Source organism: Lithobates pipiens, unplaced genomic scaffold (assembly GCF_037356315.1).
Source record: "Lithobates pipiens isolate NorthernLeopardFrog02 unplaced genomic scaffold, aLitPip1_a1.2 Scaffold_8, whole genome shotgun sequence".
In the NCBI taxonomy this organism is placed as follows: domain Eukaryota; kingdom Metazoa; phylum Chordata; class Amphibia; order Anura; family Ranidae; genus Lithobates; species Lithobates pipiens.
Genome location: NW_027507903.1, coordinates 615,727,921 through 615,752,913, shown reverse-complemented (window position 1 = coordinate 615,752,913; position 24,993 = coordinate 615,727,921). Strand labels below are relative to the sequence as shown.

Here is a 24,993-nt window from a genome sequence, read left to right as displayed (position 1 = left end):
GTGATGGAAGGTGGAGTGGAGGACAATTGTGAGGAGAAGTAGAAGACAAGCCTGGACGGTGAGAGCCTGGAGTTTGGCTTTGTGTGTTCCGTTGCTCCCACTGAGCTTGGTGATGGCTGCTCATGTGCCTTCTTAAGGCGGTCGTCCCTAGGTGAGTGTTGGGCTTATCACAACTAATGCGTTGACTGCAAAGATTGCAGATAGCAAAACACTATTGTCAGCAGCGGACACATTAAAAAAAAAAAAGCCCACACTGCGGAGCCATGTGCCAGCGTCCTGGGAGTGCCAGATGTGATCGTACATGGTCGATGACTCGCTCCTGATACATTTGCAGTCTGCTTTGTCCCTCCTGTGCAATGCAAGTTATTCCTGCTTCTCCTCCCTATCTGCTGGTCCACATCTCCCTCTGAACTCCCCTCCTCCTCTCTTGTGGGCACCCACTTGACATCACTAGACACGTCATCAACGTCACCTCCACCACTATAAGTAGAGATCTCGGAGTAGGCAGCAACACCGGGGACCAACCTCCTCCTTGGGCTGATCTGGGTGCTGTCGTCAGACTGCCGAGTGGCGGTTGTTGCTACCTCCTCTTCCTCATCCAATGCCAAGAGTGGCTGCGCATCAGAAATGTCCTGATATGGATCGGAAAATAATTCCTGTGACTCAAGTGGAAGGTATGTGGTGGTGGTAGTGTCTTTGGGGGTGCACATAGCAGAGCTTGAAGAGTGTGCAGGTCGAGAGGATGAGGAGGGTGCAGAAGAGTAAGGCTGAGTGAGCCACTCAACCAAGTCTGGTGCATCCTTTAAAGTAATTGAACGCACCTTCTGCAAATTCCCACTTTGGCTCAAGCCTTTTGCTCCTGCCCTACCCCCCCTGTGGAAGGGCCTGCCTCTTCCTCTATCAGGGTCATTTAAAAAATGACAGGCAAAGGACTGCTGCAGAATAGGGCAGCAGTAGGGCACCTCAACCCTATATATTGCGGACCTATACCAGTCCTTAAGGAATAGCAGACTGTACCTCACTCAACCCTATGTACTGTAGTACACTATACCTTACCAGTCCTTATAAAGGACCTTTGTGGAACTAGTAGGTTGTGATTAGCAGACTGTACCCCAGTCCCTATATTCATAAAGGACTACTGCAGCAGAAGGGCAGCAGTCAAGTATAATATTCTTTCTATATCTGGAAGAAAGAATATTATACGCGTACAAGCCCATTACCATACCAGTCCTGAAAAGAACCTTTGTGGACCTAATAGTAACAGCTACTGATTAAACTGACTGTCCCTCACTGCCACACACAGCTTCCTGCCTGTCCCTATTTAAACTGACAAAACACAGGCTGCTGTAACAATAACTTGAATAGCACTCAAAACTATATCCTGTACTACTTTACCATACCAGTCCTGAAAAGGACTTTTCTGGACCCAATAGTAACAGCTAATGATTAAACTGACTGTCCCTGCAGCACACAGTGCCCTGTCCCTCTCTCTACACTGACAAAAGACAGGCTGCTGCAACAATGACTTGAATAGCAGTGCCTCAAACCTATATCTGAACTACACCTAAACCATACCAGTCCTTAAAAGCACTTGTGGACCTAATAGCTAGCAATTTGGGTCACTGCAGTCTCTCCCTGCTCCACACAGCAACCTCTCCCTATAGTGACATACGAAAGAATCTAAAAATGGCTGCCGGATCGGGTCTATTTATAAGTTAGGGGGAATGTCCAAGTGCTGTAATGTCTCAATTGGCTGTCCTGTACCACATGATGGATGTGTCACCATAGGTCAAAGTTTTTACACAGTAAACACGGAACGGTGAACAGCCAAAATTTGCTGCGAAACAACCGCCGGGCGAACCGTTCGGCCATCCCTATGCAGCAAGGCCTGAGGAATTACACTTTAGATTACCTAGACAGCACACTTATGCCCAACAGGATTTGTTTTCTGCCATTAAGAACCCTTTGATCGCCCCTGATGTTAACCCCCTCCCCTGCAAGTGCATTTTTAGCATTGATCACCGGTCCCCAAAGTGTCAGATTTGTCCGCCACAAAGTCAGTCCTGCAAAAAAAAAAAAATTTAAACACCCCCCAAGCTAATCCCATTGGCAACCTCAGTCCAGCACCCATATAGGACTAGGTTATAGGCCATGTTACAATGATAGCTTATGGCAATTCCAAGAGGCAGCAATTCCTGGGATACCATTTCATACCCTGGAACCCTAGATATGCTCCAATTCAGAAAGCATGGATGGGACTGGAGTGACATCTGGATAAAAAAGGTATCCGGGTGCCATGTGTACAGTAATTGGGCAACAGGTCCATAGCTTTTACCAAACCCCAGTGTGCTGTAACTGAAATGCCAAGCAATTTCTCAGTAACCACCCTAGTCAAAGAACAGCCCCAAAAGAGCAACGTGTCAGAACAATGATCTTTTGAAGTGATTCTTATAACATTAATACTATACAGCGACATGCTGATGAACTTAAAAGTCAACCATTGACCAGTGCCTCCTGAATAACTTTAACAGTTCTTTTACAGCCCCAAGTCTGAGATGGCTCTAGTCCAAACTGGCTTTAGTATGTGCATATTAGGTAGGGATCCTATATTAAAAGTTAAAGGCAGAGACTAAAGTCATTCTACAGTACTACATTCACAAGGTCTTGTAGAAAGATACTAAGCCAATTACCTCTTGTAAAACACATAGCAATGGAGGGTGTATGAACACTTTAAAGCAGGCACATATCAGGAATATGAAATCTTGGGGGCAATGCTTTACTTTACGAATAGCCTGTTCTTGGAAAGTCACTAAAATGTGAAAGTGTTCAGTCTGAGGCTGAAACAGGGAAGCTGCAGGAGGTGAATTAGGTGACACCGCCTCTAGGAGTCAGTGATTATTTCTGGAGTGGAGAGATTGTGATTAGGTTTTGCAAGTGCTGTAGATTTGGATGAGAGGCAAGTGTCCTTTAAAACCTCTACTGTAGGGAAATGCAGGCATAATTAAAAACCCACGGCCTTAATTGTGAGCCTTAACAGGTCCCATTGTCTTGGCCATCTCTCAGCAAGTCATCCATCTATGGATGTCAGGCCCAGTGTGTTAACCACCCAAGTTTGATCATCAAGAACCAAACTTAATGCAATGTCCCACCCAACTGGCTATAAATTTGAGTGGACCATTTAAAAGGCTGATACTTTAAGTGATCATTTGAGGATAAGCCTAAAAGCAAGTTAGTGCTTCAACCTCTTCCACCCCCAGGTCGAGACCTATGCTGCCAGAGAGATCGTAGTCAACCCACTCAAGCTACAGTACATCATTTCATAACACAAAGACCTTAACATCTGCCAAGGTATGAAGACCACTAAGCAATGAGGCCTTTTGGCTAAACAGATATACACTAAAGGAATGACAAGTAAAAAAATGAAACAGATTAAAGTTTAGAAATTAAGAACTTTTTATTTAGTGTATATAGAGGCGAACTGCAAGACAAACCGCGCCAACTGTTAATGCTGCAATGACTCCAAGACCAATTGAGAGGACCCAACTCCATGTTGACCAGGACTTGGTTTCTGCTGTAAAAATATGATAACAGTTAGTGGAAAGTCAACTTAGCACACAAACATGAAACATTTTACCTCCTGAAGGACCATGAGCTACTGACTGAAGAAAGCATTCACCACTGGGTGAAAAATTAACCTTTGAAGTACAAGAGCCTGTTTTCTGGTCAGTACTAGCCATTAAAGGCTAACACCCCCCCTTATGTACCATGTTACACCTGTATTTAGGGTGCCATGTAAAGCACCCCCCCAGAACCTCCTATGACACAGAAGCTGTCGAAATGTGAATGTTTGGGACTCTGCCTTCACAGCCCCATCATTCATTCTCAGTTGAACATGTGTGGGGAGTATTCACACTTCGGCAGCCACTGAAAGTTTGTACCTTAGCATGAACAGAGCTGGAGAAAGAAGTCTGCTGGTATTACACCCACAATCCACTGATGGCAGGTGAAAGCCTTTACAGGCTCCTAGGGAAATAAAAAACGCATCCCCCCCCCCCCCCCAAAAATGTGTCTTTAGCCTTTAATTTCTCATGAAACTTGTCCCCCACTCACCAAGATGTTGATAGCCAACTTCATTTTTAGAGCCTACTTTGACAGGTCCAGCAGACACCACTTCAGAGAACTCAGAGATTGCCCTCTTCCCTGCATTTAAAAAAATAAATAAAAAATAAAGTGTATATGTATCTCAACTATGCCACTGAACCAGATTAACTGACGATCTTGGCAGCACTTACCAAAGACCCTCTCTGTGGTTTTGTCACAAGTTTGAAAGCAGCCATCCGTGCGCTTGGGATCACACAGCGAGACCCGACAGTGTATGTACACCTGAAGTAAATTGATTAGATTTAGCATTTGACAGGGAAGAAAATGATAAAATTTGGGAGACAAAGAATAAAGCTTGTTAGACTGTCTCCATGCAAGGTCCCTGCATTTACTAGATCAACCCCATGTCAAATGCAGATTGTAGGATACTGCAAGGTCTGTTTGTTGAAACAGACCAAGACCCCCTTACCTGTCCGTTAACTTCTCCATTGAGCTTCACATGAAGTCGGGCAGAGTAGTCAGGAGAGAGATATATTGTAGTTGATAAGGTATCAGCCCCTCCGTTGGCAGCACACCTAAAACAAGCAAAATATATTAGAAGTGCAGTTTGGAACCAAAGCTGATGGTACAATAGGCCCAAAGGGGTTTGTGGACACCTGACCCATGAAACAACTTGGAAATTAAGGTTAATATGAAGCCTCCACTTTCAGAAAAGCTTGGATTGTGTCCCATTCAGCCAAAAACATTTGTGAGGCCATCTAAAGTCAATGAACCTTTATTTGCTTTGACAGTTCATAGTCAACAGGTTTTCTGTTCAACCTACAAGTTGTGTGGTTACTCTTAAGAGGAGCCGTTTTGCTTTCTAAACACAATTTGCCAACAATTGCTACAAACCCATTTTTGAGATGTAGACAAACCCAACACTCAAGTTCTCCAACCCCCCGGGTGTTCCACTTGCAATAGGTTATCTTAACATAAACATTGAAGCTCTACATACCCATCTACAACCAGATTCCACCTAGAATGGCCATCATGGTTTGGGAAGGTTGTAGCCCAGCAGTCTTGTAGCAGTGACACCAGAATTGTACTTGGCACATCAGCCTGAAGGTATAGACTGTCCGCCTGTTGAACAGACACTGGGAAGTCTCCAAGATGGTAAAATGATGTATAGGCATCATCTAGTAGAGATAAAATGTCAGAAGATTAGAGGCACAAAAAAAAAAAAAAAAAAAGTTGTGCTTCTCAAATAGGCCATTTAGCTTACATTTTAGACTGGTAGGTCAGATAAACCCCCATGGGGTTTTTAGCAGCAATGAAAAATTTGTAAAAATGCCTTGATTATCCAAAACACAAAGTTAATCATTGGGTGCAAAATATGAGCTCTAGTACAATAGTATACAAAGTGCAGAACAGTATATCATATGGTCATCTGAATTAAATTTTATGGAAATCCATTTGCATAGAGTATAATCATTTTATAAAAAGTAATTGTAAATTATGTGCTTTCCTCTACCTGAAGGCGTTTTACACTTTGTATACCAGAGCTCTTATGTTAAACCCAATGTTTAAAGCGGGGTTCCACACTAAAGTGGAACTTCCATGCATTGGAACACCCCCCCTCCAGTGTGAGTTGGCACCTTTCGGCAGGTATTTGCACCGACTTCTGGGCATAAACTCCCGTGGGAGTCTATGCAATTTCCTGTCCCGGTGCGCAGTCTCTTGGGACACACATGGGTCCCAGAGTTAGCGGACCATTCCCATTGCGCTGTGTGACTCGCGCATGTGCAGTAGTGAACAGGGCAGTGAAGCCGCAACACAGCGCTTCACTTCCTGATTCCCTCAGAGAATGGCGGTGGCAGCAGCTGAGAGAGCAATTAGCCTTGGCTGCCGACATCGCTGGACCCTGGGACAGGTGAGTGCCCATTTATTAAAAGTCAGTAGCTGTAGTATTTATAGCTGCTGGCTTGTAATAATTTCCCAGTAGAATCCCTCTTTAACTTGGTTTTGGAGATAATATATATAAATATATATATATATATATATATATATATTATTTTTTTTATATAAACACCCCCCCCCCCCCCCCCCCCCCAAGAAATGATTCTCTTAGTGCTGCTAAACCCCACAGGGGAATTTACCTAACCTTCCAATTTGATAACGGGTGTGCAGCTAGCTCAGATTCCTCATGCACTCCCCTTTCACTAGTACATTTTAGACTAGTTACCTCAGGTTTTGTATTTTGTTTTCACAAGATCTAGAAAAGCAGCCACGCATTGGAGGCTTAACCACTGCTATCCCATTACATTAAAGTTCCACAGTACCAAATTGATTGTTTTAAAACTGCTATAATCCACCTTTAATATTTGTAGCCTAATGCCCATTGTATCAAGACTCATTTGATCAGGCTTTAAGCCTGCCCTTTATTAAAGCAAGGCTACACAGAGCAGGATCCCTCTAAGTGGCATGTAGACCCCCTGCCCCCACAGGTTAAGCTTACCCTTTGCAATCCTTAGCTCTGCCATGTGTGTCCTGGCTCTCCTGCGCAGCACTGAAAAGAATAAAATATATATTTTTTTATATATAAAAAAAAAGGCGCATTACCACCTCAAGTCCTCCCAACATTCACCATGTCCCACACTGCTATACTACCTTCTAACCACACACACTTTCCTGAAAAATTTCACAAGGCAACATACTCCTGGGTTTTACTTAAGAGTGGAACATGGGGGGGGGGGGGGGGGGGGGGAGGCAAAGAGCAATATAGACCCCGTCAAACCAAGTAGTGATGATTTTGGCCACTTCCACAGTTTGTGAAGTAGTTCAATTTAAAGCTGTGGCAAGATTTGATGAATGTTATGAGCCAATGTGGCCATAGTTGGAAAGTTTATACTTGCAAGGATCTACGACGTGGTCAATAGCCCTTAATTCAATGAGTCGGTCCTCTGAGCCATCAGTCACTTGTAACTCAATCTTCAGCCTAGTAGTTTTGTAAAATCTGTGCAACATCACCTCTGCCTAGCAATGTTGAAAGCTACCCAATGATAAACACGATCAAGCAGCAAACCTCTTCAAAAAAAATAAAAAACCCAACCAAGTGTGCTTTTTAGAAGGTCCTAAAAATCTTAAAGGCCTATACAACTGTCTCCAAGACATGTGCTGTTAAATTGGAAGTAAAGGTTACCTTTTGTCACACTTGGCAAGCCCAGGCCCATCATGACAGGAGCAGCCTCCTTCTGGGCACTCAACCACTGAGTGTCCTTGATAGGGTAACGGCAGCGCATAGTCAACCTTAAAAGGAGAGAGGCATTTGGTGCTGTATGTGTATTGAGATATTGGAGGGGTGGGTCCATCTGGCTGTAGAAGTTTACCTGTAGTTGGAGTCCCGGGAGATGATTGGCTGATTAGGAAATAGCACCACCTGGTCATACATCACTTCATTCTCATAGATAAGGTAGTTGCTGTCAAACTGAAGAGAAGAATTCTGTAAGTAGTTGACCAATTAACAAGAGTAAAAGCTGATGTGGAACAAACCCTCACTAGTTCAGGTATTCATACCTTTTGGATGGTGCCACATGTATAGGCAGAGAAGCTGAACAGTGCCAATGTCTCAGTGGCCTCTAGTGGCTTACAAGTTGGATCTTTCAGGTGAGTTCGTCTGGCATCAATCTTAGGCTTGGTCACAGAGCCATTGACAAAAGCAATCATGGAACCATTGGAGAGGCAGACTGTGGGCCAAAGTGATATAGCAAGTCACTGGTCAAACCTGTAATAAGCAATTAAACCCACTTCTCCCCAACTTACCCGATTGTGGAGAAAAGCTGCAACGAACAGAGTAGGAACTTTCTACCTTCAAGGTTTGGTTGTCTCGCAGTGTAAAGTCCAGCCGCACAAGGAAAGCGCTCAGAGTAGTCACCTTGGGGAAGTTAGACATCACAGCTTGGAGTTACTAACAGCATGCAGAACTCTAGCCACTAAAGTCTGGAAACCCAACAGACCCAAGACTAGAAAGGTGAGAACCATGGAACTTGCTGCCATGTGAGGGTCTTGATAAAGACAGCCCCACATTTTGTCTGCTTAAAGCTAGCTATATAGCATATTGCTGTATTAGGGCAGTGCAACAATTACATGTCGACAGCCATGGGAGCTGAACTTTAACTGCTGGGACCTGTGCACCACAGCACGTTTCCCCAACATATGGTCAAGCATTTGAAGTGGTTACAATACTACCACATAGGTTACTTTAGCTCTCCATTTCAACCCTGCCACAGCTTTAAAGCATTAAAGTCAGTAGCTCTACACATTAAACCCCATTGGCAACAGCATGACCTGGCTAGGGAAGTTTTTTGCAAATTGTGCCCATTATATGCCCCTTTACCATATCTACTTGCAAGACAGCGATATAGTCATTTGATGGGACACATTTGCCCAACCACAGCACCTGCTATCCTGCAGCTCATCTATCAAACCTCACAGCTCTAGCCAATAGGAGGAGTTACTCTTCAATGCAAAGTTGTCAAAAAAAATAAATGAATAAATTGCCAGTCAAACCATTAGATCTTGATTGCCAAGATGGCCCTTGATTTATAACCTGTCTGAGAACACTTTACTGTTAAGTTTTAGCATTAGGATAAGTTTCCAATTATCTACTGTTGCTGTCTGATAAACAGTTACTGGATATTTGAACTGCCACCTGTTAGGACATTGGAAAAGCTACTGCCTTCTAGTGAGTCAAAAATACAAACAATGACACCCAACCCCAAACCATAACTTCAGACAAAAACCCCCATTGCCTTGGCAGAGAAAGCCTAGAAACTTAAGACATACAAACCTAATGAGACAGATGGCATTACCTCATAGACTAGGCCAACGGAAGGATAGGGAACTTCCAGGTGGAAGGCAGCATCTGTATTCTGTACTAAGTAATTCTGAGAGGTAATCAGTTGATTGGTCAGTGGAAGGTTTCGGATGTAAGGAAGCCAGTACATATCAAGGTTTCCACGCTTCATGTCAAGCACCAGACTGTCACTCCCACAAGAGCCATTATATGTAGGAGGCACTACAAGAAATTTGAGGTCATGGGATGCACCACATTACCAAGACACAAATAAGTGGCAGGGTCATAACTTACCCACATCTTCTAGAATGCACTCCACTACATCTGAATAGGTAAAGACCTTTTCTTTGGGGACAAGGCTCATGACGTAGGTTACGTAGAGCCTGTAGCGCCTTTTTATGCCACCAAGAAACTGAAAATAGTATAGCATGTGTCAAAAAAAAAAAAAAATTTGACTTTAACATAAGTAAAGATAAGATCTTAACCCTTCAAAAAGAACTGGTCAAAATTAGAAATTCAAATTAGCTCAAATGCAAATCTAGTACATGGCCAGCTTTAGTCTTTCCAGTTCTAATTAAAGATCTTAGTTGGGAGTGGCCCTTCTAAACATCTGTACAGGCTCCCCTGACTGAGCACCACTGTTTGAAGTCCACCCTAGTTGGGCACCATAGGGGGTCATTTACAAAAGGCAAATCCACTTTGGATGATATCAGAGCTCCCACTCATTTCAGATCCACCCCCAATCATGTGCAAGCTAAAATGTTGCTTTTTCTTGCATGCCCCCTGGATCTACAGCGACTTCACAATGCAAAGTGGATTTGCCTAGTAAACACACCATGTCTAGTGCATAACCTTACTGAAGGAAGAACATTTTTTTCTATTGCCATTTTTAGATGTTTTAGAAGTTTCCATGTTACTTAGTACATTTCAAAAAAAAAAAAAAAAAAGCCACGTTAAATCTACCTACCATTTTAGGTAAATAAAGCTAAAAGTAAAAGTTAGCTAGAAAGCAGGATGCAAAAAAAAACTAGCTACATCTTACCGTCTGTTCTACTAGGTAGGAAGAGAAGGGCACAGTCAGAAAGAAGACCTGGGTATTGTTGGAGTTTTTGGTGTAGGAGGTCTGTATGTCTGTGGAGCCCAGTGGCAGTGGAGTATGGTGGACGACAAAAAGACTTCAGGTTGACATCAGAATAAAAATTGCCCAGTGACACATTGAAGTAACGATCCTTTTTGATGGTGTCTGCATAGAGATAATATTACCATGTAAGACTTCTAAAGTGAAAAACAGCACTGGACCCACAAGGTCATATTGGTGTTGCAATGTTAAAGTATTGATGTAAACCTGGATAGAGGGCAGGTGGCCTCTAAACCCAGGGTGATCCAGTTTATGGCAGTGTGTCATGCTTTTGACAACTTATTCCAATAAAAGGTTAAAGAGACAAGCTAGGGATTGAGGAGGCATAAAGTTGCATCTTTGGCAATGTCCCACAGACCCAGGTACTTTTATCTTTTGGAGCTGTCCCACAGTAGTCCTTGTACACCTGCCACCATTTCAGTTCCATGAACTACGAATATCTTTGTTTTAGTCTGTGCCTTGGTGCCCCATTATAGCTTTGCAAGCATAATATACAAGTCAAGTGCTCTAACATGAAGGACCCCTTGGCATGTACATTAGGGTTGCCACCTTTTCAAGCTAACCTGAACACTTTAGCTGTGCATGGCCAAGTTTTTGTAGTATACACTATAGGATTGTAAAGACCTGGGACAACTCTGGAGAGCAATAATGTGGCATGCTGTATTGGACAGTGTTACCTCCTATAACACCATGATAGTCACCCCCCCCCCCACCCTTTTCATAAAATGAAGGTCACCCTTACCCCTCCACAGTTTATGGGTCCCCTGCCCCTAAAGACCCACATTAGACTGCCTTACCAAGAGCTGTTTCAAGCCAGGAAGTATGGGAGCCAGAGTTTGGGGGGGGGGGGTGGAGTGAAGCTGCTCTACTGTAGTGCAATTTTCCTTCCATTGGGGGGGGGAGCTTGGCGAATAGGCAAAGTAGAGGCAGGTGCTGCATCGTTGTGCCCAGTGTGTCAGCAGAACACAGGAATCAAAACACATCCAAACTTGTGCACTCACAGGGCCGCTGTTATGGGGCCCTCTGGTAGCTGATGTGGGGGGGCACACGCAAGGGCAGATGTAAAAGATACAGCAGAGCATATGCCAGGACTTTGGGTGGCCATGATCACCCACAATCCAGCCCCCACATGTGACCATGTCCACTGGGCCAATTATAGATCCTCGTGTCCACTGCATGCATGTGACCCCAGCAGCCAGCCATTCACAGGGCTGAATAGGTACGCCTGCTGCCAATTGCTGAGCGCGGCTCGGAGGCGGAGCGCACAGGCAGTAATATGTGTGCAACACTGATGACGGGTGCAGGATCAGGTGCACCCACTCTAGGTTGAACTGCTGCTATATGTGCCCGAGATTCAGGCAGCTTGAAAACTGGGCATGTGTCCAAACCTGGACTGTCCGGGTCTAAACTGGACAGGTGGTAACCCTAATGTACATTGGGCTTAGGGAAACATTTAGTCAACGTGGCTCCTTTATGTAAAAAAAATTTACATAATCTAGAGGCAGGTATGGACACATGGTTGGATCCGACCTCTATAGAGCCGAATCCTTAGTATTACTTTGATTCTGTGGGTAGCACTAGGGAATGTACTGACATTAGAGTCCAGCTCTGTATCCTGGATGGGAGCCTTTCCTGAGACCTTTTGAAGGCTTCCTGCAACACTACTCCCTTCAGACAGTGTTAAAATGTATTCGTACCAATTCAGCTTCTGGCTTAACCAGAATGCCTATGGGGAGGGGGGGGAAGAAAAAAAAAAAAAAAAAAAAAAAAAAAACACACACACCACCAACACAGACCTTAGGAGTGGCTCTTCATTTTTTTATTTAGTTATAGGGCAAGTACTGGAAATTTAAATCCAGTCAGAATAGACTGAATAGTTGGTGGCTAAACCCAATAGAGGACCTGGGGATTTGGCCAAACTTAAATAAGTTCAAAATTCCCTTGTTAGGACAATCAGCATTATATATTAGTTGTTTGACATGGAGAAACTAACCAGCTTTTTAAAGCAGGAACCTAAAGCCTACATGGTCTGGCAACCAAGAGAATTAAACTTAGAGCTGAAGTCTTTGCAAATGTTAACAGCGATCTGAAAATTATAGCTACTACATTGCCCCAGTTTGGCATTTTGCCAGAACACAAGACTCACAGTCTGTGAAGATAGGACGCTGTTTTATGGCTGGGGTCACAACTGGCTTGTACTGCGTATGCGTCGTTTGGTCATCTCCAAACTCTCCCAGCCACCGTCTCTGCAGCAGAAGGTTAATTCGGTATGTTGTAACGTAGGTGTTGTTCACAACATCACTCTGAAGCAATAAAAATGGTTATGGTTAAAAGAGGGTGTAATGCCTGCCATGTTTACACAAAACAAAGTTCCTCGGCTGACTGATTTAATCTGTGTGCCCCCACCCCAGCCATAAAGGCCAACTGCCACTCACCTCAGAATACCCTCCAGGAGCTCCAATTGGCACAGTCACATTCACAATACTTGAGACATTACAGGCAATATTGTCGTCAAATATGTAATTGTTTGCTTCAGAATCATTCTTGAACAGCAGAATTCCATTGATGCCCATGGCAAATGAGCAGGGTTTGACATTATCTGTGACTAGAGGTCCTAGCAGAGCTGGGGACACCCAAGAGAGAGCCAGGTCTTGGAACACAGGAGGGTCTGTGAAAAAGCAGAAGAGGTTCCAGATGAGCACATATTGGCATTAAACCTTTCCCAGAGAAGCACTAGAAGTTTGTACCCCTCTCCCAAGGGTATATGCAGTGATCACACCCAGAACACTTCCCTTAAGACCCTATAGGACTGACCCTTTTAGGTCAACTCTTGCCCTAAACACCAAGTGGTCTTGACTGCCTAGTGTTATCTAGTGACTCCATTCTGTGCTTCCAAAGCTAGTTTAGCATTTGTGGGTAGCGAATAGGCCAAATTTTCTACTCTAAAGTGGAAGACAATGACCTACAGCAATAAAAAAAAAAAAAAAAAAAAAAAAAAAGAAGTACACCCTGCAGAGCTCAGTGAGGAGTTGATTGGACACTGAAACATTCCCACCACATAGGAACAGAGCTGATGCTGTCAATCAGCTGAGGTCCCTCCCACTGCCGTTTTAGTGTCAGGAAGACATGCCAGAAGTGATCCATGCCAATAGGAGGCAGCCAGAAATGACACTTAGCACATGCTATAGAGGGATATGCCTAGTTTACATTTAATGTCTGGAGGTACACAGCCACTTCAAGTGGTCAGTAGTTTGGTTTATGAGCCCTTGACATACAATACTCCCTGTTGCCAGGTTTTGCCATATATTCGGCTTTAATCTGAATTTGAGAGAATAGAGTTGTTACCAGTTTTTATGGTACAGGATCTCCAGATCTCTGCTTAACTACCCACCACTAGGGATGAGCTTCGTGTTTGAGTTGAACGTACGTTCGACTCGAACATTGGCTGTTCGTCAAAATCCGAACTCTTGGTCCGTTCGCGTCAAAATGCGTGTGGCGCGCACGGCCCACAATGCACTGCGATGGCGCAGTACATTGCTGGCTCATGATTGAGCAAGCATGCACTGTGACCCCGCATGCTTGGCCAATCGCAGTGCCAGCAGTGAGGAGAGCCATGATTGGCCACAGGCATCCTGCCTGTGGCCAATCATAGCTCAGGCTGTGTAGTGCACGCCCCACACTATACAAGGCCGCCTTTGAGGCGGCCTCGTGTAGTGTGTTGGCATCTGAAGCAGTGGGTGTTCTGTGTACCTTCAACACAGTACACACCGATAGTTTTTGGCTGATTTCCTATCTTGCTGTTGTGTAGTGGTTATTGTCTGTGCCCTGACCGCAGTATACACCACTATATTCACCTCACCTATTAAAGCTAGATCACTAGCTATATAATAGAGCTTGCAGTCAGTAGTGTTAGGAGATAGTGCGTGCTGTCTGCGTGCTCTGTACCCAGTACATACCGCTATAATCCACCTACATAGCTGTTCTCTATTTGAGTCCAATTGCCATCTGCAGGAGTTATTGGAAGTTGTGTGTGCCTCCAGCACAGCATACATTTGTATATACCCCCTTTATCTCTGCTGTTTTCTGGTTATTGTCCGCGTGCCCTGACCGCAGTATACACCGCAATATTCACCTCAGCCTAAGGCCCAATTTTTCTGCCCCTGTTTAACAGGGGCGTTCAAGTACAATTTTTGATGCAATGCTTTGCAGCAGGGCTAATTCCAGCAAAAAAAAAACTAGAGTATATGGAAGAGGTTGCAGTGTGGTGGCACCAGCAGCAGTGCCTAAGGCCAAATTTTTCTGCCCCTGTTTAACAGGGACATGTAATTACAATTCTTTATCTAATATTTCACAGGAGAGCCCCTTCCTGTGCCCACCCAGAGTAACGGTGAGGCATAGTGTTGTGGCACCACAACCACCAAAGGTCAATTTTTCTACCACTGTTCAACAATGGCATGAAATTACAATTCTTGATATAATCGTTCACCAGGGCCGCTTCCAGCCGCCCACCAAGAGTCACTTTGAGGCTTACAATGTTGTGGCGAAACCAACACCTTGTTCCGCCATTTCTGCAGAGCATATAGGGCAGACCCCTACTTCAAACATCCAACTTACAAACATCTCCTACTTGCAAAACGCAAGGAGACAGCAGCAAGAGAGATGAAAAAAGATGGACGGCAAAACAAATTATACAGGGGTGATAAACCTTTCCCTATGTTTTCCAAAAAGCTTAAAAATGTTTTTGACTGGAGCTACACTTTAAAAATGTACTAGTTGAAAAATTACAAACAAACAGATTCCAATCTTAACACAAACCTACACAGTCCCTGTCTTGTGTGCACTGCTGTTCTGAGTATATAGGGCCTGGGGGCCACACGCATTTCCTTTTTTTAATATGGGTACAGGGTTCCCCTTAATATGCGTACAAGACCCAAATAGGCTGGTATGGGCAGGGAGGGCTACCCATGCCATTTTGTCTGAATGATTTTCAACCATATTGCAGGAACCAGATAAAACATTAAAACCGCAAGCAGTTTTAAATGGTGTTAATTTCCGTTTAATGTCATTTTGTGCAGGGACTGTTCTAAACACGGGAAACACGTGGCACTTCACAGGCATACTACAGACACCCCCCCCAGGCACCATATTTAAAGGAATATTTCACTTTAATCGTCATTAAAATCAGTGCTCCCACCAAAACGGCCATTTTTAAAACTTTTTTTGCATTGACCCATGTCCCCTGAGGCAGGAGTCAGGTCCCCAAACCCTTTTTAGGACAGTATCTTGCATATTAGCCGTTAAAATTAGCACTTTTCATTTCGAACGTTCGAGTCCCATAGACTTCAATGGGGTTCTAACGTTCGTAACGAATGTGGGGTCCGTTCAAAAGTTCTGGTGCGAACCCACCACCAACTTTGGACATTTATCCAGGCATTGACATTGTAATATTTCAACTACCTCATCTTGAAAGGTTTGCTTTAGGTCAGGATCAGAAAATCTCTGCAAGCTTGAAATCCCAGATAGTATAGTGGTAGCACAGCAGAGGAGGGTATTATGGCGCTCGCTGGGGATCCCAAAAACATGTTGTAATATGATCACAAAATGTTAATATAAAAATTATATATATATTGGTCGTCTTTATATAGCCAAAGTATATCGATTTTTGTGTGAGTTTTGGGTATATCCACACACCAGTATCATCGATGAGAAGTTCAGGGTCTTTGTAGATCAAAGTGGTCCGTGAGGAGGATCAGCAGTACAGGATGTACCTTAAAGGGCTGCCAGTCTTAAAGCAAGAAGTAGCTCTAGGAAACAATGGAATAGAGAAAGAGACGGCGCCCTCTAAGTGCAGCAATAAAGCTGCTCAAATTTATTAAAAGTGGTTAAAAACTCACATTAAATTAGTGGTGTACAGGCACATCAGGGATGTAATGTTTCATCCGTGTGTCCATGAGGGCGACTCGCAGGGCTGTAAGGCCTTGCATGCTCCGAAGCGCCGCTTTGCCCAGCCCGTCTGAGGACACCGACTCCTTGAACATCGGACCAAAGGCACCACAGCTACCAGCACTACCCCGACTGCTCTGACCATTCCGAGGAAACACAAGGAATAGACCAAAACACCAACCATCGGTCATAAAGTCAGATGCCTGAAACCCTGCGAGTCGCCCTCATGGACACACGGATGAAACATTACATCCCTGATGTGCCTGTACACCACTAATTTAATGTGAGTTTTTAACCACTTTTAATAAATTTGAGCAACTTTATTGCTGCACTTAGAGGGCGCCGTCTCTCTCTCTCTCTCTCTCTATTCCATTGAAATCCCAGATACTTTGCCCTCAAAATTTCAATGTCTAGGTACAGTCAAGAGCCTATTACATGTGTTCACCAGGCGTTTTAGCACACTTAACCAGTACAAGTAATGAAACATGTTTAAGCAGCAAATGCCTTTTAACCCGAGTCCATTTTTTTGTGCCTCCAATGACTGGGTCCTATAACCATTAGCAAAGGTTGATCACCTACCACTGGGACATGCTATTGTGGTGTCTATGATGAGACTGCGTAGAGTCTGCTTTTGCAGCATCTTGCTTAATACTGCATCAAGATGGTAGTCTCCAACCTAAAAAAGGAAATATAAAAAATAAAAAAATAAAAAAGTTTTCCATACTAATATACACAAATCCATTCTCAGGATTAGTTTGACCAACTACACACATTCTGCAAGCAATTTTTCAGCTAGGCCATTTTAAAACTTGGATGTGGAAAGTCAACAAATACTAACATACATTTGTCAGTTGATGTGGCCCTTACACTCTGAACTGACTACACTGCTGGATTTAGGTTATACCAGCAGTCACATTAGAAGACCTTCACATGCAGGAAATTTACAGCATCTGATCTTTACAGACCTGCAAGAATGGTCATGTGCAATACTTAGGTTCTAACCCTTCCTTAAAGAGCTAGGCATTTTCCTTTTGGATATAGATTGTGTAAGGTGTCCATGTCATCTGTCTTAAAGCCTTCCCTTCCTGTTCTATAGCCAAAGATTATGGGATGAAATCCCTGCAAGTTAAGAATTCTGGGGTGGAGACACCAGAACTATTGTCTCCATTGGAAGATTTTCTTCTCCCTTTTTTTGGGGGAACTCAGTTTGGGTTTCTTTTCAATAACTGGTAAATTGAACACAGGGAGAGTCTCCTTAACAGGGGCAGACAGCAACCATGACAGAATGCTTGGCACCCTGCTTGGGTGCTTTTGCCAAACACTCCTGCTCTCCAAACCCTTTCGGTAGGCTGAGAGCCAATACCAGCCCTTCTACCCCAAGCATACTCCATGTTGAGGTAGAACACATCTTTCCATCCACTCCAGAAGGAAAGCTTCATCCTCAGAAAATAACCAAGCCTTGCTCCAAGTTTACCAGATTGTTGTGCAGAGGATGATCTGCTCTCCGCCTAAGCCATATTCAGTGGCTAGGAGGGCATGCCTAGTACTCCAAAAGCTCCTGTCTTGGTTGGGTCTGACACAGCAATATACAAGGACAAAAGTTTTAATCCTGCTGCACTCTATCCAAAAGCTAAAGTTTTGCTTATAGCACACACAAAATAGCAAAAGTGCTAAATTACTTTTCTCAGCATTAACCCAGCCAGATATACATTTACCTTGCAATTTCTACTTACCTGCAGGACTTGTGACTCTGGAGTATTGTAAGGTGCTCGAAACACCACCCTGGTCAATGTGACATTGACATCGTAGCCCCTCTTGATAGCATCTTCAGCCAGGATGGTAGTAAGGTTTTTGAGGAATTCCACTCTATATGTCTGAGATATCCTAGTCTGCAAAAGGTAGAGTCAGAAAGTATGTATTTCAGAGGTTGAGAGGTAAAAACACCATCAGATCTCAGGATAAAGCCAGTAAGACTTTTAGAATGGACCACTACCCACAATCTGAATGTTACACAGGGTAGCACATAACAGCTATAATTCAGTTTCATTATACCGACATGATTTGTGTAGTCCATTTACCACACAAATGCAAGACTTAGATCAATGTCAGAAGTAGTACTAAGTGTGCCTCATTTGGAGGGACTTTTAGAGCCAAATCCCTTGATCCCCATTCTTCCTCCAGAAATCTGATAAGCAAGTACCTTATCCTGCTCTGGGCAATGGTGTCTGCTAGTGACAGTGTTAACTTGATACCAAGGAGCACTTTGTCATAAAGACCTTTGAGATCTTTTGATCGAGGCATCCTTAAAAAGTTGATCACAATTATATGCCTAAATAGTTTTACATAATATAGCAACATTCACCACATGAACATCCAATGTTAGAGCTGGTTTATTCTTCCAAAAGCAAATACACCTTTGCACATTGATACCGACTAGTGTACGAAGGTTGCTCATCTCCCTGTTCCCCTCATTCAGCTAATGTGAATTTATGCAGCTAAAATTTAGTCTTGATCCACCCGTTAGCTTGTATACAGTGAGGATTGTAGGCGGGGCTCAAGTCCTGCAGGAACGGAGTTCCTGTACTTTTTTTCCACAACAGGAACTCAGTTCCCGTGGGCAGCCTTGTCCTGCAAGACTTTGAAGTATGCAGGCTGTGTGCAGGTACTATTGCGAGCCGTGTCAGCAGCTGCTGGTGTAGCAAGTGCCGCACACCTGACCAGTCAAGCATTGCCAGTAGGGTGCCCCATGACAGCTTCCACTTCAATCTACCCGTCAGCTAGGTGCGATTGACAGGTAGAGCGATCAGGTCTAGCTGATGGGTAGATCAGCTATTCTGCTCACAGGACATGCAGGGAGAGGTGAGCTGAGGAGGAACATTACTTTGGGGTGGTAAACTGAGCACAATACCTGGCAAAGTTTAAATATGTGAAGGGTTGGAATAGCAGTGTGTGTTGGAGCCCTGCAGAGTTTACAGCCCCCCCCCCCCCCCCCCCAACATACATCTCCTAAGCAGGAACACATCACTATCTCCAAGCATTCTGTCCAGATAGTTTATGACCTCCGTTTAACCCTGTGTTATCCAAACTGTTCAATGAAAAGTGTAAACTCACCACATAAACACTATATACAAAATAACATTCCCCAATAAAGATCAGAACATGATATTCACATTTGCATGGAAGCACAATTGAATTAATGCAGATTTAGAGAATTACCGTATTTATGTTTGAAGATTTTTTTTTTTTTATGTACTAACAGTTAAGCTTCATACACAATACGAAAAATACCACTTTTGAAGTGTTCGTGCATATGAGCATATCTTTTTTTGGCAGGAGAGTGGATCTTGAGAGTTCCCACACTCCTCCCCCCCCCCCCCCCCAGGACTTGACCCCAGATTGTAGGCATTTTTGACATTGCACCCCTGGTTGAAAGGCTGTTCTAGCATTAAAGGTTTATCAATTTTGTCACATTCCACTGATATTTATATTTCTTTGGGTGTAGGGCAACATTTTATATTCATGTTCACTGTGAGGCATACTTATGCGTTTGCAGCTTAACCAGTTGCCGACCGCCGCACGCCGATGTACGTTGGCAGAATGGCACGGGCAGGCATAAGGACATACATGTACGTCCCTTGCCTCCCGCGGGTCGGGGGCCCGATCGGGCCCCCGCCCGGTGCCTGCGGCGGTCGGTTTTCGTCCGGGAGCGATCCGGGACGAGGGGGCGGCCATTCATTCATGGCCACCCCCTCGCGATCGCTCCCGACGAATAGAAATCCCCCGGTGACATCACTTCCTCTCCTGTAATGTAAACACAGGAGAGGAAGTGATGTATTCTCTCCTCCGTGTCGGTATTTTTCGTTCAGACACGGAGGAGAGCGGATCGGTGAGTTGCACCAACACTCTACACACACAGTAGAACATGCCAGGCACACTCACACCCCCCCCCCCCCCCAATTACCCCTGCCCCCCAGTCACAGTGACACCAATGTCTTTTTTTTTATTTTATTTTTTTTTTTGCATTGGTGTCATTTGTGACTGTAATAACTGTTAGGGCAGTTAGGGTTAGCCCCCTTTAGTTCTAATGTACCCCCCTAACCCCCCCAATAAAGGTTTAACCCCGTGATCACCCCTCGTCGCCAGTGTCACTAAGGCTGGGTTCACATTGCAGCGGTTTATGAGAACGAATGTGATTCGCACCACAGTGCAAATCACATCCGATCTGTGCGATTTGAGTTCAGCCATTCGCCGCACCCGCCGCAAATTCGCACGGGACCCTTTTTTTGGCCCGCAGCAGAATCGGATCGCATGGGTGTTCACACCATGTGATCCGAGTTTGCAGATCGCACTGCGATATGCGAACTGATCTGGGGGTGTCAGTAACATTTCACTGACACTCCCAGCAGTTCGCATAGGGCAGTGTGAACTGCCGCCGGGAGGCATGCGATGCGGGAACCCGCCGCGGATTCGCGGCGTTTCCGCATCGCTCCAGTGTGAACCCAGCCTAATAAGCGATCATTTTTCTGATCGCCGTATTAGTGTCACAGGTGACGCTAGTTAGGCAGGTAGGTATTTAGGTTCGCCGCAGCTTTTTATAGCGCCAGGGACCCCCATATACTACCGCATAAAGCCCCCTGATTGCCCCCTAGTTAACCCTTTCACCAGTGATCACCATATAACTGTTACAGGTGACGCTGGTTGGTTAGTTATTTTTTTATAGTTTCAGTGCACCCGCCATTTATTACCTAGTCTCACTAGTGTACCCCTAAATTTAGGGGTGTCTACTTTCCAAAATGGGGTCATTTGGGGGGGGGGTTTGTGCCATCTTGGCATTTTATGGCCTTCAAAACTGTAACGCCCTTAGAAAGCCTGAAGGCGGTGCTTGGTTTTCGGGGCCCCGTACGCGGCTAGGCTCCCAAAAAGTCCCACATATGTGGTATCCCCATACTCAGGAGAAGCAGCAGAATTTATTTTGGGGTGTCATTTCACATACGCCCATAGCATGTGTGAGCAATATATCATTTAGTGACAACTTTGTGTAAAAAAAAATAAAAAAATTTTTTTTTGTCATTATTCAATCGCTTGAGGCAAAAAAATAAATTCAATGGGCTCAACATGCCACTTATCAATTTCCTTAGGGGGTCTACTTTCCAAAATGGGGTCATTTGGGGGGGTTTTGTACTGCCCTGCCATTTTAGCACCTCAAGAAATGAGATAGGCAGTCGTAAACTAAAAGCTGCGTAAATTCCAGAAAACGTACCTTAGTTTGTAGATGTGACAACTTTTGCGCAAACCAATAAATATACAATTATTGACTTTTTTTTTACCAAAGACATGTGGCTGAATACATTTTGGCCTAAATGTATGACTAAAATTGAGTTTATTGGATTTTTCTAATAACAAAAAGTAGAAAATATCATTTTTTTTCAAAATTTGCGGTCTTTTTACGTTTATATCGCAAAAAATAAAAATCGCAGAGGCAATCAAATACCATCAAAAGAAAGCTCTATTTGTGGGAAGAAAAGGACGCAAATTTTGTTTGGGTACAACATTGCATGACTGCGCAATTACCAGTTAAAGCAGCGCAGTGCCAAAGTGTAAAAAGACCTCTGGTCATTTACCAGCAAAATGGTCCGGTCTGAAAGTGGTTAACATTTGTTTTTGCACAAGTGCATAAAAAAAAAAAAACAAAAAAAAAAAAAAAAAACACCCCTAGACACAACGGTATTTCTACGAGTCTCAGCATCTGGAGAGAGCAGCTCCACCCATTTTCCCAGGAAACACTGCAGATTCTTTAAAGACTAGTCACTTCCACCATGGCCTCAGTTGTTCATAGAGTACCTCCAGCCATGCTGAAATTAGATAAGCAGAACATTGTTTAGAAATGTACTGTTATTGCTATGTTCTGCTTATCTAATTTCAGCATGGCTGGAGGTACTCTATGAACAACTGAGGCCATGGTGGAAGTGCCCGGTCTTTAAAGAAAATCTGCAGTGTTTCCTGCGAAGAAAAAAAAAAAAAAAAAAAAAAAAAGTGGATCTGCTCTCCCCAGGTGCTGTCCTGAAAGACTCATAGAAATACCGTTAACGGTAAGTCTAACTAGGGTTCTCCCGAGTCTCAGGACAACACCTGGAGAAGAGTGTACTTACTCTAGGGTGGGACCACCGCCTGCGTAACCTTTCTGCCAAATGATTGCTCTGATGCCAGGTCCAACCTGTAGTGGCAGGTGAAGGTGGAGAAATTTGTCGACCTTACAAAATAGACTTGGGGAGGCCCCTGCCCTTTCCGCCCAGGATGTTGCTACTGCCCGTGTGGAGTGGGCGACTATGCCTGTGGGAGGCTCTACCCCAGATGCTCTATTGGCCTTGCAAGTGGCCAATTGCAGCCACCTAGCTAAAGTGTTTTTGAAAGCACTGTAGCCTCTACGTGGTCCTGCGAATAAAATGGAGAGAGTTTGATTTTCTGAATTCTCCTGTGATTGCTAGATAGTGCAGTAGGCATCTTCTCACATCCAGGTTACGGAAAGATCTTTCCTTGGGCTGGATGTGTAGGACAGAAGGTAGGGAGAATCATTTCTTGTGCCCTATGAAAAGCTGTTAATACTTTTGGCAAAAAACCCAGGTCAGATTAGCACTACCGGGTCTGGAAATATATGACAGAAAGGTTCAGCTATAGAAAGGGCTTGCAACTCGCTTACCCATCTAGCTGATGTGACTGCAACTAAAAGCAGTAGTTTAAAACTGATAAAGCAGCCACCTGAGCCTTCAGAGTACTGGTAGCCAACCCTAGCTCCATTCCATCATGGAGAAATGCTAAAACTGAAGCCATTTCCTGGGGGTGAAAATTCTGTTGATAAGCACCAGGAATGAAGATGTTTCTAGGTTTTAAAATAAGTTGTTCTTGTCTTTCCAACTACTTGAGAGGGTTGAGACCAGCTTGTCAGATAATCCCAATCTTTTTAGGATCTGCTCCTCAGTAACCACCCTGTTAGACTGAGGTGCTTGATATTTGGATGCTGAAGAGTTCCCTGGGATAGGAGATCTTTCCTCGAGGGGTGGGAGGAGAACCCAATGGGGCTCCACTACCATTTTCTGTATGGTTGCAAATCATGCTCTTTTGGGCCAAGGGAATCTGGCAGGGGGGAAAGGCATAGCACAAGTTCCATGGTTGCGCTAGTCCGTCCAGGCCCCTTGACTAGTCCTGCCTGTTTAGAGAAGAAAGTCTTCACCTTTGTGTTCTGGGATGCAAACAGATCTGTGGACATACCCATCTTCCTACTCATTTTTGGAAGACTTTGGGGTTCAGACTCCTGATTCTAGGAGCCTTTCCCTGCTCAGGAAGTCTGCTACAGAAGTCAGGTTGCCCTTTAGATGTACTGCTGTCAGAGACCTCAGGTTGCTTTCTGACCAGGACAGGATCTGACCTGCCAGATACCAACACCCTGCCTTGTTATATAAAACACTGCTGTGGTGTTTGACAGGACCTGGATATGGAGACCCTGAACCAGTTTCTTGGAGGCCCAAAGCTCCAGCAGGATAGCCCTTAGTTCCTGCCATTTGGAAGATCTCCTGGCCTCCTTGTTTGTCCAGTCCACCTGACCCCCCCGGAGCTTGCATCTGTTGTCAACGTCCTGTCTACCGGGAAACAAAGCAGACCCCTGTCTAGGTTTGATTGACTCCAGAGCTTCCTCTGATTTTGAGTAGGCATTCTGAATAGCTTCTCCAGGGACTCTCCATAGGACCAATTTCTCAATATTGCCTGCTGGAGAGCCCTTGCATGGAGGCATGGCCATTGAACTGCTGGAATAGATGCAGTGAGAAGACCCAACACTGACATTGCTGCCCTGATGGAAGTTGGCAGGTTTGTCTGGGTCTTTTTTACTGCGCTTTGGACTTTTATCTTCTCCTCCAGGAGAAACTCTCCTGTATGGAGTTGATGCTATATCCCAGGAATCATGTTTGATTTCTCCCTGTTAGTTATCCAACCAAGGCCTTCCAAGTGCCCCTTTGTCCTTGCCAGGTCCTTCTCTAGTAGGTCCCTTGTTCTGGCAAATAAAAGAAGGTCATCTAGATATGGGATGATCCATACTCCCTTTACCCTGAGGGGAGCTAGGGCTTCTGCCACAATTTGTAAATATCCTTGGGGATGAAGACAGCCCAAATGGAAGAGCTCTATACTGAAGATTTAGGCTTGAGCTTCCTGTTCTGACCACCTTAGGCGTTTGAGATGTTATGGCTATAGGCATGCGGGAGGTAGGCATCCCCCAAGTCTATGGATACCATGAAACAGCCTGGAGTCAGGAGACACTTTACTGAGAAAATAGTATCCATTCTGAGTTTCTTGTACCTGAGCGATCTGTTTAATATTTTCAGATTCAGAAACTGAGTTTGCCCGATGGCTTCCTTACAAGAAATGTGCAAATAACACCCCTGTCCTACTTCTTGGAGGGGGGGGGAATGTATATCATCATCACCCTTGCTGGAGCAATTCCTGTAGGATTGCAGTCATGGCCACCGATTTCTCTAGGTCTTGAGGAGCCTGAGAAAATTCCAGTCTGTAACCATTGATCAGAATAAACAGACTGGTTTTTAGCAACTTCTACTGTGGAAGGAAAGCCTGTAGCCTCGCTCCCACAGCTGGAAGACCATCACTGGCCCTTTGTGTTTTGGGAGTGGAATAACACCCCTTCCTCCGAGTTCTCCAAGGGTTTCTTTTGTTTGTTTTCTTAATTATATACCGCCTTAGTTTCTGGAGTTTTGCCAAAAGCATGAAAATTCTTGCTACCCTGAGGATTGGTCTTACTGGCCGTTCTGTCAAGTATGGCTTCTAGGTCCAGGCCAAAAAACAGGTCTCCTTCAAACAGCAGATCACACAGTTTGGTTTTTGAGGCCGTATTCCCCAGTCCATGTTTTAACCCAAAGGGCCCTATGTGCCGAGTTTCAGTGCTGAAGATCTGGCCGAAATCTTTATAGATTTG

At 44.4% G+C, this 24,993-nt stretch overlaps 1 protein-coding gene across 1 annotated transcript in view; it reads right to left on the bottom strand.

Annotated features, from left to right (window-relative positions):
• Positions 1–3,429: 3,429 nt before the first annotated feature.
• LOC143961402 (uncharacterized) overlaps positions 3,430–24,993 on the bottom strand; it is a 35,912-nt gene continuing 14,348 nt past the window's right edge. Inside the window, 18 exon segments of the mRNA XM_077470672.1 lie at positions 3,430–3,568; positions 4,111–4,200; positions 4,293–4,383; positions 4,571–4,676; positions 5,099–5,279; positions 6,599–6,649; positions 7,283–7,389; positions 7,470–7,567; positions 7,657–7,826; positions 7,903–8,014; positions 8,952–9,157; positions 9,230–9,347; positions 9,978–9,983; positions 9,985–10,178; positions 12,220–12,376; positions 12,509–12,741; positions 16,596–16,692; positions 17,750–17,905. Coding sequence (XP_077326798.1) covers positions 3,459–3,568; positions 4,111–4,200; positions 4,293–4,383; positions 4,571–4,676; positions 5,099–5,279; positions 6,599–6,649; positions 7,283–7,389; positions 7,470–7,567; positions 7,657–7,826; positions 7,903–8,014; positions 8,952–9,157; positions 9,230–9,347; positions 9,978–9,983; positions 9,985–10,178; positions 12,220–12,376; positions 12,509–12,741; positions 16,596–16,692; positions 17,750–17,905 — 2,283 coding nt within the window. The 3' untranslated portion in view covers positions 3,430–3,458.